The sequence below is a fragment of the Hypomesus transpacificus genome, chromosome 21 (assembly GCF_021917145.1).
Source record: "Hypomesus transpacificus isolate Combined female chromosome 21, fHypTra1, whole genome shotgun sequence".
Lineage (NCBI taxonomy): Eukaryota > Metazoa > Chordata > Actinopteri > Osmeriformes > Osmeridae > Hypomesus > Hypomesus transpacificus.
Genome location: NC_061080.1, coordinates 10,170,350 through 10,189,271, shown reverse-complemented (window position 1 = coordinate 10,189,271; position 18,922 = coordinate 10,170,350). Strand labels below are relative to the sequence as shown.

The window sequence follows — 18,922 nt, the reverse complement described above, 5'->3', positions numbered from 1 at the left end:
TGTGAACGCACCGTTACTCCGCGCTCAACTAAACTTTTTTTTAATACTCAAACATCTCCGCGACTTATTGAGTGGTGTAATAATTGCGCAACACAGCGAATCGATAATGAAATTCGTTGCCAACGCTTTTAATAATAGATTTTAATTGATTTAATTGATTCATTGTTGCAGCCCTACTTTATTCACAAAGGTGAGAGTAAGTTTGTCCAAGACTGTGACAACTGGGAGATCGGGAAAATGAACAAATTTACTCTTAACTAAGTGGCGAATCTGTAGATACTTAAAAAAAGAACCGCGAGGAAGGTTATATCGTTTACACTAATTTTCAAAACTGTCAAATACGTTATCTGTAGTGTACATAGGTCTTTGATGTATATGAGACAGTTCAAACTCCATTGTTTAAATGTTGAATCAAGTGTAGAGAGAGGGAAAAGATGGTTCTTATAAATCGGGCCCAGAACCGATGCTGATGTTAGCTTATAGTGACAGCGAAATTGATTGAAATGTTTTAGAGTGGACAATACAACAGGATTGGATATAAATCTAGAGAGCTGCACTGGTAAGGAGGAATACACTAAAGCTTGGAGAGATGTGGAGCGACAAAACTGAGCCTCAAGTAGACACCAGTTTGTATCTGATCGATGAAGCCAAAATTATATATTTTGTATGTTGGATGCCCAATAATAAAGGATAAAGCTTGGAAGGCCCAATCCCCCCACCTCACGATCTCTTTGGAGAATGGTCTTCTTAACCCTCGGAATCTTATTCCCCCAAATGAATGATGTTATGGATTGGTTGACTGATTTAAAAAATGACTTGGGTATAGAGACTGGCAGGCACTGGAATAAATAAAGAAATCTGTGAAGTATTGTCATCTTCACAGATTGTATTTTCCCTGCCATAGTAAGTGGTAAACTGCGCCATCTTTCAAAGTCAGCCTCCATCTGATTGACTTGAGGGCCATTGTTAGCTTCAAACAGAAAGGAGAAGGAGCGAGTAAAGTGTATACCTAGATACTTGAAACCATCTTGAGATATGGGAAAGGGAAATGATCCTGGTTGAATATGTAGAGCTGAGTTGTTAATAGGAAAGCATATGCTTTTTTGAAAATTTAGTTTATAACCAGAAAAAGCTCCAATCTGATTTAAAAGCGACACAATTCTGGGGCCACTAGCCATAGGATCAGTAACATAGAGCAAGAGGTTATCCTCATATAAAGATACAGTGTTCCATGTCCCCCCTCTTAATGCCCTGAAATAGAGATGTTGATTTAAGTGCAATAGAGAGTGGCTCAATTGCAATGGCAAAAGAAGGGGGGACAATGGGCAACCCTGGCAGGTGCCACGAGTTAGTGGAAAATAGTCAAATCTAGAGTAGTTTGTTTGTATGCTTGCTAAAGGTGAATGGTATAAGAGCTTAACCCACTGCACAAATATGTTTCCAAATCTCTTCAAAACATCAAATAAATAAGACCACTCCACTCGGTCAAATGCCTTCTCTGCGTCCAAAGAAATAACTACCTCCGGAGCCGGCAGGATTCTAAGAGACTGTTCCCACCCATCCTTCAGTCTCTTTACCCTGTTGCCTTCTGGCAGGCGTTACCGCAGCATCCGGTCGCGCACGCGCAGACTGGACAACAGTTTCTGCCAAAGGGCCATCAGACTTCTGAATGGACACTGATATGGACATTGATTTACTGCACACTAGTTACTTATACACTGTCACTTTCAGTACTGGTTGCACTATCAGTAACGTTCCACTACTGTACCTCACTGTACCTCGCCACCAGGCTCCTGTATGGTCATTGACTTGGTGAGTGACTTGGTCACTGATCTGCAAATTTGCACTATTGTACTGTACTCCACTTAGGTTGGAATAGGTTATAGGGCTGAAACAGGTTTTATATGCATTTAGGGTAAGTATAGTGTACTATTTATTGTTATCTGTAATTTAGGAAGTTTTAGTATTAGGGTTTGATAGTCGATTATTTATTGCTATCTGTATATTTAGGAAGTTTCACTTATTTAAGCTCAGCATAGATGTAAATTATGTTCCGTGTACTTATATGTTATGCCAGGTGCTTGCGTTGTCTTGTCTTAAGAATTTCAGTGCCCAGTCTAACCTTGTGTTGTTCTGTGTACCTGACAAATAAAAGACTTGAACTTGAACACGGAGAAGCACTGGGTGAATAAACAATAGCAGCCAGCCGTCGAACATTGGAGAAGGAATGGCGGTTCTTAATAAAACCCGTTTGGTCATCTGAAATTATTTTAGGGAGGAGGCGCTCTAAACGGCATGCTAATACTTTAGCCAATATTTTAACATCTACGTTCAAAAGAGAAATGGGGCGGTAAGATCCACACTTGGTCCGGTCCTTGTTTTTTTTAAGAAGAAGGGAGATGGATCCCTGTGAAAGGGTGGGGGGTAGAGAACAAGGATTCCTGAAACATTTTCATAAGGATTGGTGTGAGCTCCTCTTTGAATATCTTGTAAAAATTAGTTGGGTAGCCATCAGGACCAGGGGATTTATTTCTCTGCATTGCCATGATGGCACTTTTAAGCTCATCTTGTGTGAGAGCTTGATTTACATCTTTCATTGCCTCAGAGTTTAAAGTTGGTATTTCCAAATTATCCAAGAAGTGCTCCATATCTGTTGTATTAGAGGGAAATTCAGAAGTGTAAAGACAGTGTTAAGTCTTTAAAAATATTATTAATTTCTTTAGGCTCGTTTCTGGTGTTTAGGTGGGTATCTGTTATCAGGGATATAAGTCGAGATGCGGCTTGAAGTTTCAATTGAAGAGCCATTAACCGGCTCGATTTGTCACCATATTCATAGTAGAGACCACGCGGCTTAAAAATGAGTTGTTCTGATTGTTTGGTAGTAAGATAATTAAATTTTGCCTACAAATCAGCCTGCTCCTTATATAATTTAGCAGAGGGAGTAGCTGAATATTTCCTGTCCAGTTCTAAAATGGACTGTACTAGAGCTTGCATTTCCTTCTTACGCATACAAACTATATAAGACCTCGTAAATACGCTTTCAAGGTTTCCCACAGGACAGAATATGAAACAGAATCAGTTTCATTAATCGTCAAGAATGTATTTATGTTAGTTGAGATAAAACTACAAAAGATCTGACTAATCCAATTTCTACGGAGTCTATTATGATCCTCCAATCTGAGATGTGTTTCTTGTAAAAGTAATATATCTGGTTTTAATTGTTTTAAATGAGAAAAAACTGTAGCTCTTTTAACAGAACCATTAAGCCCCTTGACATTCCAAGATATAAACCTCACAGAATGGCCTTCATCAGGGTCATATATGTTGGCAACATTAACAGACATATAGGGCAAGCGATTATAAACAACAAAAGCATACGCTGTATTTTAGAACACATCCTGAAAAACAAAGCAAAAACAACTATCTAAGGTAAGCTGCCATAGTGATTCCCCAGAACAACCCTTAATAACATATACCCCCCCAAACCTAGATCTACTTCCCCAACTGAAGACGATCGCTGGCATCACAAAACTAGAAACTTCCGAAATCGTTCCCTGTAAAACTAAAACTAACGTTTTGATCGAGGGTGGCTCCCTATCTAGAACATTAGCACCACCTTCACCGCTTAGCTACAGAAACCATCAGTTTAGCATGTAAAATAAAAAACAATGCTCATCTGCTGATTGAAAGGATATTCATAGTTAGTATATCGCAGTCTTATTTAAGTCTGTAAAGTAGCCTAGATTAAATGTGATGCAGCGATCAAAGAAAAAAAATCAGCAGGTTACCTTGATAAATTAGGCTAAACTAACAATCAGCGCCAGCAGTGGGCTACGTAAAAGTAGCCTGTTATCTGTAGTCATTAAACTTCTTGTTGTTTTCCCCTGTGTGAATCGTAAAACTTTTTGGCTGCCTCTGGTGAGTCAAAATAGTGTATTTTACCGTCATGTATGACCTGGAGCCGGGCAGGGTGTAATAAGCCAAACCTAATCCCTTTCTTGTAGTGCAGAGATTTAACATCCCTGAACGCTGCTCGTTTTCTCCCCTGCTCCGCACTGGAATCATTATGGAAAAACACACGACTTCCACGGAAGTCTAGCTCCTGCCTCTGTCTGCTGACGTGATGTTTGTCCTGAAAGTAGTGAAAATGGACCAGGAACACTCTTGGTTTCGATCGTCGGCCTTCGTCGGTTGGTTTAATTCCAATTCGGTGTGCACGGGTGACGGGAAAGCAGGAGAGGCCCCGAGAAGAATTCTGCCACCAGTACCTCATGAAAAAACTCGGCCATGAACTTAACAGGGTCTGAACCTTCCAAATTTTCAGGGATCCCGACCACTCTCAGGTTGGATCTTCGCGACCGATTCTCCAGGTCATCTAACTTCCTCTTCTAAGACTTGTTCTCCCCCTGCAATGTTGCTATGGCAGTCTCAACACTCACCAAACGGTCACTGTAATCACTTGTTCGAGTGTGCTATTAACTGGAGTCAACGCAGTTGCAAGCTCATTTTTAAGCGCAGAATGCACTGCTCGTGTCATATCAGTGAGGAAAATCAACCGAAGTTTCTCAAGGTCTTCTGGTAGTGCATCAGGCATCGAGGCCGTAGCCATGTTTTAACTTCTGGTCGGAGCGCTGTCTTTTTCAGTTGCTTTATTATTTCGACGGTTTGCTTTACTTGACATTTCGGTGTCTAGCTATGACCAAAGTTATACAAAAAGTTCAGGCTACATACAGATAACGGCAAGCATAGGTTTAAAACAAAGGTAGAACAAGTATTTAGAATATAAAAATAGGAGCCACACTCGAACACGTCCACTCAAACCGGAAGCCCGGTGCCATTGTATTCTGGAACACATTTAGTTTTTTTTTATTATAGGACATGGATCATTTCAGTCAGTGATGAAGAGAGGGAGGGAGGGACTGTCTGTATAGGCTACAAAGCATTGTCTATTGGCATTAGATGTATAAACCTATAAACCTTCAATAACTGTGTATTCATACATTAATATTTGAGGTTTGTACTTCAAATGCTAGTAGACAATGTTCTGTACATACACACAAAGAGGAAGTCCCTAAATGCATATTTTCCTTACTTGAAGAACTTAAATGACTGTCCCATATTACCCAAATGATGCCGTCCCACATTACCAATCATGTTTGATAAAGTGGGACAGCTAAGAAATTGTAAAAAAAAAGTAAACATTTTTCTCACTTTTAGGCATATTTTGTTGCTTGAATAGATCACAAGCATAATTTGATAACAATTAGGATCATTTAATTATTTTTGACAGATTTATATCCTTAACATTAATCTTGTCTGAATGTTATGTCACTGACCTGATTATGCAAATCTCATGGGAGCTTCCTGATTGACAAGTGCCCTGCCCCTTTCTGTGACATCACACCATCAAGTTTTGTGATTTCAGTCACATGACATTCATGATAATGTGGCGGTGGTCAAACGGGACTGACGAACACTCTTGACGAAGATGCTTCTTTAATTCCTGTTCATGCACAACCATAAACAATTGGTATACGCAGCATCTGCACAAGTAAATAAAATGACAAAATACATCAGTTCAGTATGGCAGCACGTTTAGCAAGCTAACAGAATGGGAAATTCCCAGCTAACTAGCTAGCTAATCACAACGTATAATGATGATCCTTGTGGTATACAAAAATACTTCGGCACATTGACAAAACTGCTTTACAAACAACACAATCATACTAATCACATAAAATACATATAATATGTCGAAGTTGTCGACATTCATTACATTTTTCAATCTATAATTTATCAAAGTATGAGGGTCATTTTGCACAGCTAACTACGGCTACAGTGCACACACGCACAAGCTGCAGACCTGCAGTACACCACAGCTCCAAAGGGGGCTCCAAAACACCAACACCACTAACAACTGTATAATTATGGCGAAACTCATCATAACGTTAAACAGATTTTTCAACTCTGTTAAACTAAACCTATAGTAAAAATTCTGTGGACTAGACGTCGTCATAGCAGGATAAAAACACACTGGAGCTTAGGTGTCCCACATTTACCAGTGGCACAGATTACCCAAACTCACCCTACCAAAAAAATCATACTACAGCTTGCGGTTGTGATGAACGTACCTAAGGTCGGAACGCACCTCTTTTCAGCAACAGCTTCATAGCGAATCCTGCTTTACATTGTCCCAGGTTTTCAAAACCGTCCTTGGTGAAATGGTTCGCGCAAATGTGTCGAGGGTCGAACTGCACAGGGATCTTCTACGCTACGGTATAGACAAACATCAGCCATGCCCGTCTAGTCAATGTCAGCAAGACTCTAGCACATCTGCTTTTTATTAAAGGTCACATGACATGAAAACTTCACTTTAGGAGGTTATTTAACATGAATATGAGTTCCCCTAGCCTGCCTTTGGTCCCCTAGTGGCTAGAATTGTCGATCGGTGTAAACCAAGCCCTCGGTATTCTTCTCCGCCTTTGAGAAAACGAAGGCTCAAACGCTCAGTTTGAAAATCCCCTCCTTGTGATGTCACTAGGAGCTGGCTACTGCCCTCCTCTCTGTTTTGCCCGCCCAGATAATCTGGCCCGCCCATGAGAAACTGAGCTACGATTGTGGAAAGGCGAGTGCAATATCGGTTTTTCCTGGAGAGACATCATGGCTAGCAAACGAACAAAGCATAACAGTTGCTCAGTGTTTGGATGTACAAATCAAAACAGAAGTCTTTTTTTAGTTCCTTTATCTTAGCCTCTGCACAACCAGAATCTTAATTTAATTTTCGCTGGAAATGCGCCGACAGAAGTTCCCAAAGTTTTGTATGTCTGCGCCCAACATTTCAGCCACTACTGTTTCCTCAACTTAAGCCAATACAAAGCTGGCCTTGCTGAAATTAAATTCTGGATCATTACTAACTCTCCTTGGTCAAGCTACAAACCTTGGGCAAGTAAGTTAACTAACGCTATATCGTTTTGTTGCTTTACTGTATATGGTTACCTAGCTTGCTACCCTTAGAATGTGGCTGTAACATTAGCTCTGCAGCTAACAGCTAAGTTACTGTTGCTAATGTAAAGGTAAATAGCATCAAGTATGTGTGTGAATACACATGCTGTAACGCGAGTGTTGTAAACCTCTTTGTTATTTGGATAACTGTTGTTGGTGTTGTGGCGCGCGCGATATCCGCCTTTCCCCTCATTGAAAATATTATGAGTGTGCACCTCTGCAAACCAGAGTGATCAGATGAGAATGGCTAAATTTGAGGCATCTTACAGCAACAGGGGCTACGAGCCATTGCGATACATCCATTGTAAACATTAGCGCATGTTACCGCCCCTCTCCTCCTCATTAGCATTTAAAGCTACAGACACAGAAACAGCGCGTTTTGAGGAAAGCTCATTGTGGGACTGCTCGTAGTGGCTGTAATTCTGCACCAAGGCTGACTTTAGGGAAAGATACTTCAGATACAGTAACAGGGAACCACTAAGGCCTATATAAAAGCATCCAAAAACAGCATGTCATGTGACCTTTAACGCTGATTTGCAAAGAATGCAACAACAGCTAGGTAGCGAAAACTCCTGGACTTTAGGCATGTAAACTAGTTTAGCTTGCTAACGCAAAAGCATAGGTAGAATGTGTGATGATTTAGCATAGTTTATTGGCAATGGGGCTAACATTGTTTCATGTTCCTGACTGTGTTTCATTCAAATAAATAACCTGTGTTGTTATGTAAATCTACTATTCACGATGCATGTTTGTCCAGATCGTTGTCAGGTTATTTTTCAGCAAGATATCTAGAGCTAGGTAACTGAAGCTGAGTTGAATCACAATATAGTTTGGTTGCTAAGCTGTAACATTCTACCCACCTAAGTAAATCCAGTTTGCTTCTACAACAGAAGTGGAAACAACTAATGTTATCATTTCAAATGACATGTAGTCAATCTGTTGAAAACAGTGTTGTGTAGACACAATAGATTCGGTGTTTCAGTGAGTGCTGTGGCAGTGTTGCGTTTTTGCTCCACAGCTTCACTCACTGAAAACCAACCAATCAGCGCGCAGCTCATCTAAATATTAATGAGCATACCATAAAAGGATAAAAGCTTGTGTTTTGTCCCAGGAAAATTTCAGAGGATCTATCACGGGGCATAGCACCCAGGCTATTTTCAACCCAACCAATGTTACATACCCTATTCGGAGACCTTAAGGAACAGTGTGAAATACCCCAAAAAAACAGTAAATCGCCCCTTTAACTGAACAAACGTGTGATATGTTTAAGAGCTTGCTCCATGGCACAAAGCCATAGCAGCGGGGAAAGGCCGGTCTCAAAGAATACCTGAGCAGGAATTTAAAGGTATAGCGAAAAGCCATGTGAAGCCTTTTCACAATGTCCTTTTGCATCCTGTTACATATGCCAGCCAGAATGCTTTTGTGGCTATTCTGACCCACAATCCTTTGCGCAGTGGGTAAATTCTCTACACATAGCCGACATTTTTACGAGAGGACCTCCCAACACATGTTTTTTTGAACACACTCTTCGATAACCCAGAAGGTGCTCTATCCTAAGCGAAAGCATTCTTCTTGACCTGAGTTTTTTGACTGAAAAAAGTGTAGTAAATAGGAGGGATGGAGTGTAGGGAGAGCTTTCTACAATGTCTTAGCTGGGGATTAATCTTTAGTGCAGTGGCATATTTTATCAAGCAGACCAAGACTCACACTCCTTATGGACGCTATGTGGGCTGTGATGGACCTCCAGGAAGAACATGTCCAGCCAAAGTTGCCTGGTTCCTTCAGGAGCTACCTTCTTTCCTGGTGCCTGTGCTCCTAGTCCTAACCACCGACTCCCAGCACAGCCTGGGCAGAAACCTGCTTCTCTGGACCTTCTGTCTGCATTACTTTCAAAGGTACAGAACTTGAAAACAGACATAAATTTGTTCCACATAAGGGAACTCAGTGGGGTTCAAGAGTTAAGTTTTCCTAATTGAAATCTAATACGAAATTCTTAACACGCACAGTTTGCTCAGTTTTATTGCAGCTGTTTTTAGTTTTGTAACAGTTAACAGTTATCAGAGCATGTTGTGGAACTAAACTAGGCGGTGCATTTTACTGACACTACTGTAAATGAGATGCCATTGTAAGAATGTAGTTAAGGAATTTATCATTGCACTGTTCCGTTTATTTTTGATCACCATACAATCACATGCCATCAGAGCTTGTGGACCCAATTGTATGACATGGTAGGCAGAAATAACTTAAATAATTAAATAATTCAAATGAATTACTACCTAACTTAAAAATTACCCCTCAAATACTTGCCAACTCAGGTACTGTTAACGACCCCAAAAACACAGGCAATAACAACACGGAAGACTTGGGAAGATGAACACGAAGGAACAGACTACATGTTGTAACAGGACAAAAAGATTAACATTCTCACAAGACTGACAAGGGGAGTAAACGCTTATACCCAGGGGAAGGTGGTGAAAATAGTGTGTGGGAACCAGAGGAAAGATGTACTGACGGTGGGTTTTAATGTGCAATGGTCTGTGAACCCATGTTGTTGTGCCAGCTGTAAATAAAAAGTAAGTAAGTAAAATGTATTTATACAGCGTTTTTTACAGACAGGGTCACAAAGTGCTTTAAATGTACATTGTTAATATAATAAGTATTAACTGAACAAACGTGTGATACGTTTAAGAGCTTGCTCTCGTGGCACAAAGCCATACCAGTGGGAGGGATTTAAAAGGTATAGCGAAAAGGCATGTGAAGCCTTTTCACAATGTCCTGTTGCATCCTATTACATTTTGCAGTATGCCAATTTTCTACACATAGCCAAGCAGGGTAGGGGGTAGTGGCCCAAATAGCAATCTCTTCATGGGGCTCAAAAATTCTTAGCAGTATGTTTATAGTGCAGGGGTGGGGAAACTTTTTCAAGGGCCATTTCAGCCTTCATAACAACCTTTAAGTATGATTGAAGGGGGGGGATGTAGGCACTCAACTAGCAACATATAAATATACAGCTTGACTATGCAGAGTACTTGTACACTAGTACACATCCGCTAAATTGCTACATGCATGTTGCAATCAACCTGACTGTAACCTGAGGCCTGTTCCATAAAGCAAGTTTACCGAATTAGCCAGGTTTATGTCAGTTTGTCTGACTAATTTCGACTCGATTCAGTTCCATAAAGCCAGTTCAATTGAGTTCAAACTCAGTTACCATGCAAACTTAAGGCCAATTTATACTTCTGCGTTTTTACGGACACGCACACAGGGAGAACCTCTCCGTCAAGGAACTCCCTCTCCGTGGCCTCTCCGAACCCCTCGGAGAGCTCTGCGTGCACCTCCTGATTTTCCTGACTATCCGTCCGTCCGTCATTTTACGGATACCCCTTGGCTGTGATTGGTCCGTATTAAGAACTGCTTGAGTCAGGGGCGGGGTTGCCGTGACCAACAAGAGAACAGAATCCTTTGACCACCATTGTTGTAAGTTTTTACAATTCATATTTCAGCTAAACAGTATATGTAAATTAGCATCTGAATTAAAATGTGACGAGAAATGGCCAGTGTAGTTGCTGAAAATGTGCTTATTTTATTGATGAAACGGAAAATTTGTAAATTTGCTCCGACTTTTCGATAACCTAGCTAGCATCACAGCGCAGCGCTATCTACTGTTCTGGCGGTGAATTGCTTTCAGCACGCAGAGCCGTCGGAGTAGTATAAATTCAACCAATCCATCCGACTCTGTGAAGTATAAATCAGCCTTTATGCTGTGAAATTAGCCTGGTCCTGGGCAGACTAACTGTCAGATTTATCCCGTGTTGGTGCTTAACCAGATGTTCCTGTAAAACTGACCCAATTCTAATTCTAATTGAAACAAACCTACATAGCCTACGTTAAACCTATGGCTTTATGGTACTTTGTGATATCAAATGTTTAGGCTGATGCTACATATATCTCAATCTAAATCATTCCACTATAATTATCATAATTACATATTAGTTAATAGTAGCCAACAATTGTGAAACAAACCGAAATCCATACATCTATCTTCCATTTTCCCGACACAAAAACGTCGCCTAACTAAAAGTTAGTCTACTGGATAATGTATTGGTTAATAGTGTTTATTTAAAGAAAAGTCAATTGAGATGTGTGCAGAGGGTGTATGTTTTTTGTTAAATGAAGTAAAGGTCTATAAAAAAGGACCTCGACCCACGTATCCTATCGTTCATGTCAATCAAGGTATGTAATTTTATTTTGATGAAGTGGTGGATGAGAAAGCTGTCATAGTACGGGTCTTAAAGAGAACATTCTTTCGAGAAGAAGTCACGTAGCCGTTAAAATTGCATTTTGCCATGGTGGATCAATATAATCCATGACTTGTTAAGTTAATTCAAGTCAGGTTTTGGACTTGAAGTTCAGCTTTTTTGAGTGGCCTTTATGGAACAGGCCTTTGGACATCTGATTCTACCATTTAGTATTATTAGAGCTGATGTTATTCAAACAGACAACAAGGGATGCACGATAATATCTGCACAATATCGGTATCACAATCAACGTGAGATTGACCGCACGTGAACGAGCCACTGACCCCGCCTTGCCTCCTCCCATACATTAATATGCAGATGGACTAAAAATGCACTCCATGAGGTAATTTCTTTGTCTGAATTACCGTATTTCTTAATAAACGCCGCCCTTGAATAAATGCTGCACAAAAAATGAACGTTAAACGCCACAGCGTTTATTTGAAGAAATACAGTGACTGTGAGATCAAGGTTCTGACAACAGAGGTGGAGGCGAGAAAATGTGTCCTGTTTGGTGGCCTGTCATCAGGTATTAGCGACAAAAGAAAGTCGGCGGAATGGAAAACTGTCACTATTTGCGCCCTTTCTTGTTTTTAACTTGTAGCACTTTGAGATTTAGCTAAATGTAAAGTGCATTACAAATAAAATCATTATTATTATTTTAGGGCCATAAATGCTGTGGGTTCAGTGAACCGGACCATGGCAGAAATTAAGAAGAAATGGTCCGATGTAAAACTTTAAATGAAGAAACGAGTGGTGGCGCATCGTAACAGCATGGCAGCTATAGGGTCGTTAGCATGACATGCATTTCCTGTCTTTTGTCTTTTGTTTGACACCCTCAAGTTTAACAGAAGTTATTAAGTGGTGGCGGATTAAACAGAAGGATATATAGCATTTCCCGTTTCGGGTTTTGGCATTTTTATGTGATCATACACATTAATGAGCAAACTTTTATTTTTATGATTTTTTGAATAGTCAATGTAATAAACGTAGTAGTGGAAACTTTATTCTGTAATATTTTGTGAGTTTTGGCACTTTTCAGTTCGAATTTGCTACATTACAGAGCCAGACAAGATTTTACGGACGCCTGCACATTCTCACATCTGCTCAAAAGTTTCCGTGACGGCCCACACATTCTCACGTCAAGTAAATCTTAATACATCACAAACTGTACGTGAAAACCGCGTACGCAACGCTTTTTGTGCGTACGCAACGTTTATACATGAGGCCCCAGGTCTTTTAAAACTCTTTCTCCTCCATTTGTCAATTGTCTCCCACCACTCGTCAAACGTCGGCCCACCCAGCAAATAAAAATTCACAACAAATTCTGCATTCTCTTTACGACTAAGTTGCTTGCTACCGTGTAACTTTGTACAGTCTTTTTTATTTGAAATATTCGATGCGCAGTAATATGGAAAGTTATGTTATGAGGACATAACATATGTCGATATAGCCAATCACAATCAAGGATTGGATCAATCAGTTTTAGAAGTTACTATGAGCGCCAACAACATTATTCAACATGCCGGATGATGACAAAATGGCTATTTGCAGAGTTTGTAAAGTGTCAGTGATGTGATACATTTTAAGTTTACAGAGTTACAAGTGCATTCTGTGCATGTGTCAAGAATGTGTCATTGTCAACAACACAGTTTTAAGGAAACTGTAGTTGTTCAAGTTCAAGGAGGTACTGTTCAAGTATGAAAATTGTGACGTGAAAATATAAATTAAACTGCCATATTTGAAATCATTTCAATAGTTTTCATAAGTGAATGTCTATTTTTAAAATGATACAAATCAAGTTTTTTATGTCCCATATCTACAGCAAGGACCCCATCATAATAACAGATTAATTCTAGTACAGGAGAGACTTTTCAATAATTAAAAAGCAGAGGTGTATATATCGGCATCGGCAATCGGCCAAAATGAGCTTGTAAATATCGGCATATCGAATATCGGCTAAAATTCAATGTCGTGCATCCCTACAGACAACTGTTTACCAGAGCGGTTGTTTTTTTATTTCAACAGACAGGGAGCAGAAGCGTTCGTCCTGACTCATTCACCATGGTTACATGGATTCAAATTACTGGCTTATTTGAACTGAAATAGAATGATCCCTTTCTTGTAAACACCTTTGTTCAAATAATTGCTACGATCCGATCGACACCCCGAGATAACTCAATCCGAGTCGGTTGATAATTCGGACATCGCATTATTGTAAATGGTGAATTGGACTATGAACTAGACTGAAGTCGAAAAAGACGATAAGTTGTCGCTGCCGGGAGCCAGCCCAGCTAGCCTGGCTGCCAGCTTAAGTTAGCCCTGCCCACAAAAGAATGTGGATGGGAAGTTGGGTCTGGGGTAGCTCGGTTGGGGAAAAGGTATGTCCAAACAGGAGCTGTTCGGACCAATGAAATTGTCAGGGCGGGCTTTATACAACGATGGACAGATGATCAACAGTAACGTAATCAACCACATCACCAAGGAGCGCTTGGTTTGAATTTGTTTTCAACAAACAACATACTACGTTGCTCTGGTAAGTTGTACGTAGGACTGGTTGTAGGTATATCCAATTGAGCGTGTTTGGTTGAAACATGCCCCATACTCACAGCCCAACGGAGCGGTTTCAGACTCATATTCTGACTAGAATTATGAGTTTGACAACGTCAGGCTACGGCCCGGCAAAAACAAACAAACAACGCGAGCCAATAGCGCCGTTTGCATTCGCAGTACATTTACATTTAGTCATTTAGTAGACGCTCTTATCCAGAGCGACTTCCTGTAAGTACAGAGACAATCCCCCCCGAGACAAGTAGGGTGAAGTGCCTTGCCCAAGGACACAACGTCATTTGGCACAGCAGGGAATCGATCTGGCAACCTTCGGATTACTAGCCCGACTCCCTCACCGCTCAGCCATCTGACTCCCCCGCAGTACTCCTATTGTCATCATGCACTAAATGTAGAGGGACGTAGTTTCACCTTGCTCTCCGTTCGCTGTCTTTCTCAAGATGTTGTTGTTGTTGGTAGTGGTGGCGAGGTCAAGCACCTATTGTCATCATGCACTAAATGTAGAGGGACGTAGTTTCACCTTGCTCTCCGTTCGCTGTCTTTCTCAAGATGTTGTTGTTGTTGGTAGTAGTGACGAGGTCAAGCGGAAAGCGTTGTATCACCACTAGTTGTGCGCCACGTATTTTACTGGGACATGACATGCTTTTGGCCAAGTGAATCGGTTTATTCACTGCCATAAACATTGGGATAATAGCAGTTGCCCCAAAAATGTGCATTATCCAAATAAAGCTAGATTCGAATTGATACCATCATGTAAACGTAGTGATTGTTACAACCTGTACTAAGGTCAGGCATACTCATGCCCTCACTATTTCCTCTTAGTAGGCTCCCCTCGGTTCCTCCTCTGCCTCGCTTTAGTGCAGGGGTGGGGAACCTTTTTTCTGAAAAGGGCTATTTGGATATTTATAAAATCATTCGGGGTCCATACAGACTAACCCTTATCAACTTAAGAATGTGCCTGCTTTATTTGGTCAAACATTTAATTAACTCACCCCTAATGTGATGGCTGGAACGGCTTCTCTTTGTGAGGTTTGTGATGTTAGCTGGGACGGATGCAGCCTGCTTTGACTGGGGTGTGCATTTCTGGGGGGTTATCATGATTACGGAAAGAGATTGTATACTTTTTTATATTGCTAACATTTTTTAGACTGCTTATTGATCCGAGTGTTAATCAGGCGCGGAGCCAGACATTGTAAACATTCGGGGCTTACGCCAAACCAACAACGTATTCTGGGTTTGATTTGCTAGTAAGGAATTTCACACTTAGTGCGAGCGCCCAGAGCGCGCGAGCGAACATTTTTGGTGCATTGATACGCAACGCTGCGCACCTCCACAGTCCTTCCACATATTAAAATAGTGCTGCTGCAAACAAATAATGCATGGGCCGGACATTCTCCACCCCTGCTCTAGTGAGTAGCGAGAGTAGTTTTACTGTCATCGACAACGATGTGTACAAAATCCCCAATGATCGTCTTTTAAGCCGGGAGGGTTAGTTAAAATTGTGATTTGAGCAATCTCCTGATCAACGGCCCAATACTAGCTATGAACCATTGACATTCGCTGGTACAGTACGACTTACAGACGACTTGAAGACGCAGGTTCCCACATGTGGTTCTAGGTTGGAAACTGCTGCTTTCGACTCATTCAAAGATGAATAGTATGGGCTGGAGTGACACTCATTAACTTTTTCTTCATACTGAAAATTGTATTCCTCTCTTTTTAAGGACATTTATCTACTCCTTGCTTAACAAAGGCCGGCCTTCTCCTCTCTACATTGTTGTCTCTGCAATGGTCTTTTGCACAGTCAACGGTTTTCTCCAGGCCCACTACTTGCTCCACTGTGCCACCTACGATGGTGCCTGGTTGACAGACATTCGTCTGGGTTTTGGTGAGTGAGGGAGGAATTAGTAGATACAAGAGTACCAGTGTTCGTCTAATCAATTTACTGTGACACAGTAACTTACAGTTTCTGTGTTTTTTTCAGTGTGAAGTTAACAACATCAATTTTTTGAAGCATGCATTTCATGTTGCATGATGGTTTTGACAGAACTAGAGTTGAGCTTAGTACTACTGTTTGGTTTTGAACAACCACTTATTTATACTCTCCCTTTTTCTTTAGGTTTACTTCTGTTTTTCTTAGGTATGGCTATAAACATTCATAGTGACCACATTCTGCGAAATTTGAGAGAGCCAGGAGAAGTTGTTTACAAGATTCCTAAAGGTACCATGAGACTTCTGGAGAAATAAAGTGTTTGCTGGCAGCTGCACACATTACAGGCATTCCGGGTTGCTGGCCAGTCCTAAGAGTTATGGACAGGGGGGTCACTATTGGGCCCAGGGGAGGGGGGGGGGGGGGGCGGGTTTGAGTTAAGTTATGAAAGGGGGCAGGGGGTGAGGGCGAGTTACTTATTACCGGGGAGGGGGGAGGGGGTAATGGGGCCTGGGTCATCTGTACCCTTTCACCCCCCCTGACGGCAGGCCTACCAGGTTGGACACTGAATGGGGAAACATATATCTTGCTTGCAGGCAAAGAGCTGTAGGTTTTTTCAGGGACATATGTTTCATTATGCATGAACACTTTTTGTAAATGACAAATTGGTCCCCGCCACTTTTCATGACAGTTCTCCTCAATTGCTTTGGCAAAATTCTTAAATGAGAATGAATATTTTCAGAACAACATGTGCAAACCTTCAAACCCCAGGGCACTTGTTCACTAAATATTTGAATGTCTCATTCTTTTAAACAAATTGCTAATGTTTTATCACATATATCCTAATGAGTAAGTATAATTGTTTACAATTAGCAAAATTACCAATTAAATATATCTTGCTGATTAAAACTGATTGTCGTTTCTCAGTTGAATAGTTGTACTCTCCAAAACATGTCTGAATTATTTCATTGTGTTTAGTCATCACATGCACAACATTATGCAATAGTTCATTCTGTTGGCTAAATCTGTCAGGCATGAACATCATTACAGTCATTTAGATTTTTGGGGGATATTCGCAGAAATTGGTAAATCACCTGTCAGATTAAACTTGAACAAATAGGGAAGGAAAATATCAGGCGTGATGTCGATGAAAATCTGTGGTCAGACAGACAGGAGCCATGAGTCATCCAGTAAGGTGAAGTATTTAGTGTATTTTGCTTTACTGTGTTAGTGTGTTACTGGACATACAGTTCAGTATTTTCCTTGTTTATTGATGCATTACATTGCGTTTTGTCCATTGTTACTGTAACTGCTGTAAGAATTAGTGTACGTAAATAGAAATACAGTAATAATTTCTGTGGAAATGTGAGTGAAATGTGTAATGTACTGTCAAACCTTGTACTGTTGAAATAAGCATAGAGTTTGATGCTAAATAGATTCAGCTAGCTAGACAAAAATAACAATCTAGTACAGTAAACATTCAGTGTCAATGAAACATAAATAGGACAAAACTGAAATGTTGATATAAAGAACATTACCATGGTCCACTACCATACTGATAAAACATCTAAACATTGTAGCCACCATTGTTTAGAAAATACCAAAGGAACTTTTCATTTTCAGGGCTTTTACTTTTTATGAGACACTTTTTATGAGTTTCTGAGTTTGTTTTGAAGCATGAGTCAAATGTTTTGGGTGAGTTATGACCTTTTGCAGGTGAGCTTTCGTGTTGAGCTGTACCATAGAAGCTATTATAACAATAACCTAGAGCTTTGAGAATGTTATTACTGTTTCAAGAAATGAACCAAAGCAATTGAGAAAAACCGTACGCTGAAATGATTTACTATTTCATATATGTTCATGTATAGGGTTCATGTATTGCCTGAGGGTCAAGAAACTTTGTTTGATTTTGTAAAAAATAGTCATTAGTTTCAATAAAGTAGTAACCCAAATAATTAATCAATGGTAAAAGATGCAAGGATATCAATCATCACTTTCAGCACCTTTTCCCTCTAATTATATATATTTTTTTCTCCTAGGTGGAATGTTTGAGTATGTATCTGGTGCAAACTTCTTTGGAGAGATAGTGGAGTGGGTTGGGTACGCCATTGCGACATGGTCCATATCTACATTCTCATTTGCCCTTTTCACTCTATGCGCCATTGGACCGCGAGCTTATCATCATCACAGGTAGTTCTCTCAGAATCCAGAGATATCTGTGTAGGTCTTATAATTAAGTTTAACATTGTATATATGTAAATAACTCAGTTAAATGCAGTAGTTTGGGTGCATGTCTGCTGATGTCAGTGGTATTCTTTACTCCATTGCAGGTATTACAAAGAAAAGTTTGATGAGTACCCCAAGACAAGGAGAGCAGTGATACCTTTCTTCCTATGAAGAGGAAAAACTGCCTTATGAAGCAAACCAGAGAGCACTGATGCAGCCTCATGTTTTTGCAAAAAAAAAATGTTTCCCCTTATCTTGTTTTTGTAGGAAATTGAAACATGCATGTGACCCGTGCACTGTGCTTTTGTTTGGTTATTATAGTAAACATGAAATTCTATACCACAATCCACTTCACCATCATAAGGTTTCATGGTTGTTTAATGAAGGAGTGAATAAAAGATGTGGGGTATATAATATATAGGGTGTGGTATATATTACACATATAACATGGTTTGAGCTGCAGTTCCATTTGACATTGGACTAATTGTACCCCACTTGTCTCTAGGTTAGTATAGGTTATTATTACATGTATTACAGGTTTAGTATACTGTACTGTATTTATTTTGTATATTTAGATAATCCTTTATTTGTCCCGCAGTGGTGAAATTGCAGTTTGCAATAACAGCAGGGTACAGTACAGAACAGAGCAACAATTTAAAATATAGAAAATACAAAATATAGCTGCAAACAGCAATGGCGGATTCCTCCTTCAAACTGGCAAAATGTTGTAAAATTGACATAACAGATAGTTACTCTTGGATTAACCAGAATACTTGAAACTGTAATTTCTAATACATCTTATTGAACATAATTTATTTTCATCACCAATTATCATAGTAGAACAGCTTTCTCAAGCAGTTTTTTTATGCATTTTGGAAACAGGAGATGAGCCCCTGGTCTA

The 18,922-nt window shown here is 40.1% G+C and overlaps 1 protein-coding gene across 1 annotated transcript; it reads left to right on the top strand.

The window, feature by feature from the left end:
* The first annotated feature begins 8,358 nt into the window (after positions 1 to 8,358).
* srd5a2a (steroid-5-alpha-reductase, alpha polypeptide 2a) lies at positions 8,359 to 18,659 on the top strand. Its single transcript, XM_047044030.1, has 5 exons — positions 8,359 to 8,897; positions 15,590 to 15,753; positions 15,985 to 16,086; positions 17,835 to 17,985; positions 18,126 to 18,659. The coding sequence occupies exons 1-5, from the start codon at positions 8,620 to 8,622 to the stop codon at positions 18,190 to 18,192; spliced, it is 762 nt and encodes a 253-aa protein (XP_046899986.1). The 5' UTR covers positions 8,359 to 8,619; the 3' UTR covers positions 18,193 to 18,659.
* The last annotated feature ends 263 nt before the right edge of the window (positions 18,660 to 18,922 follow it).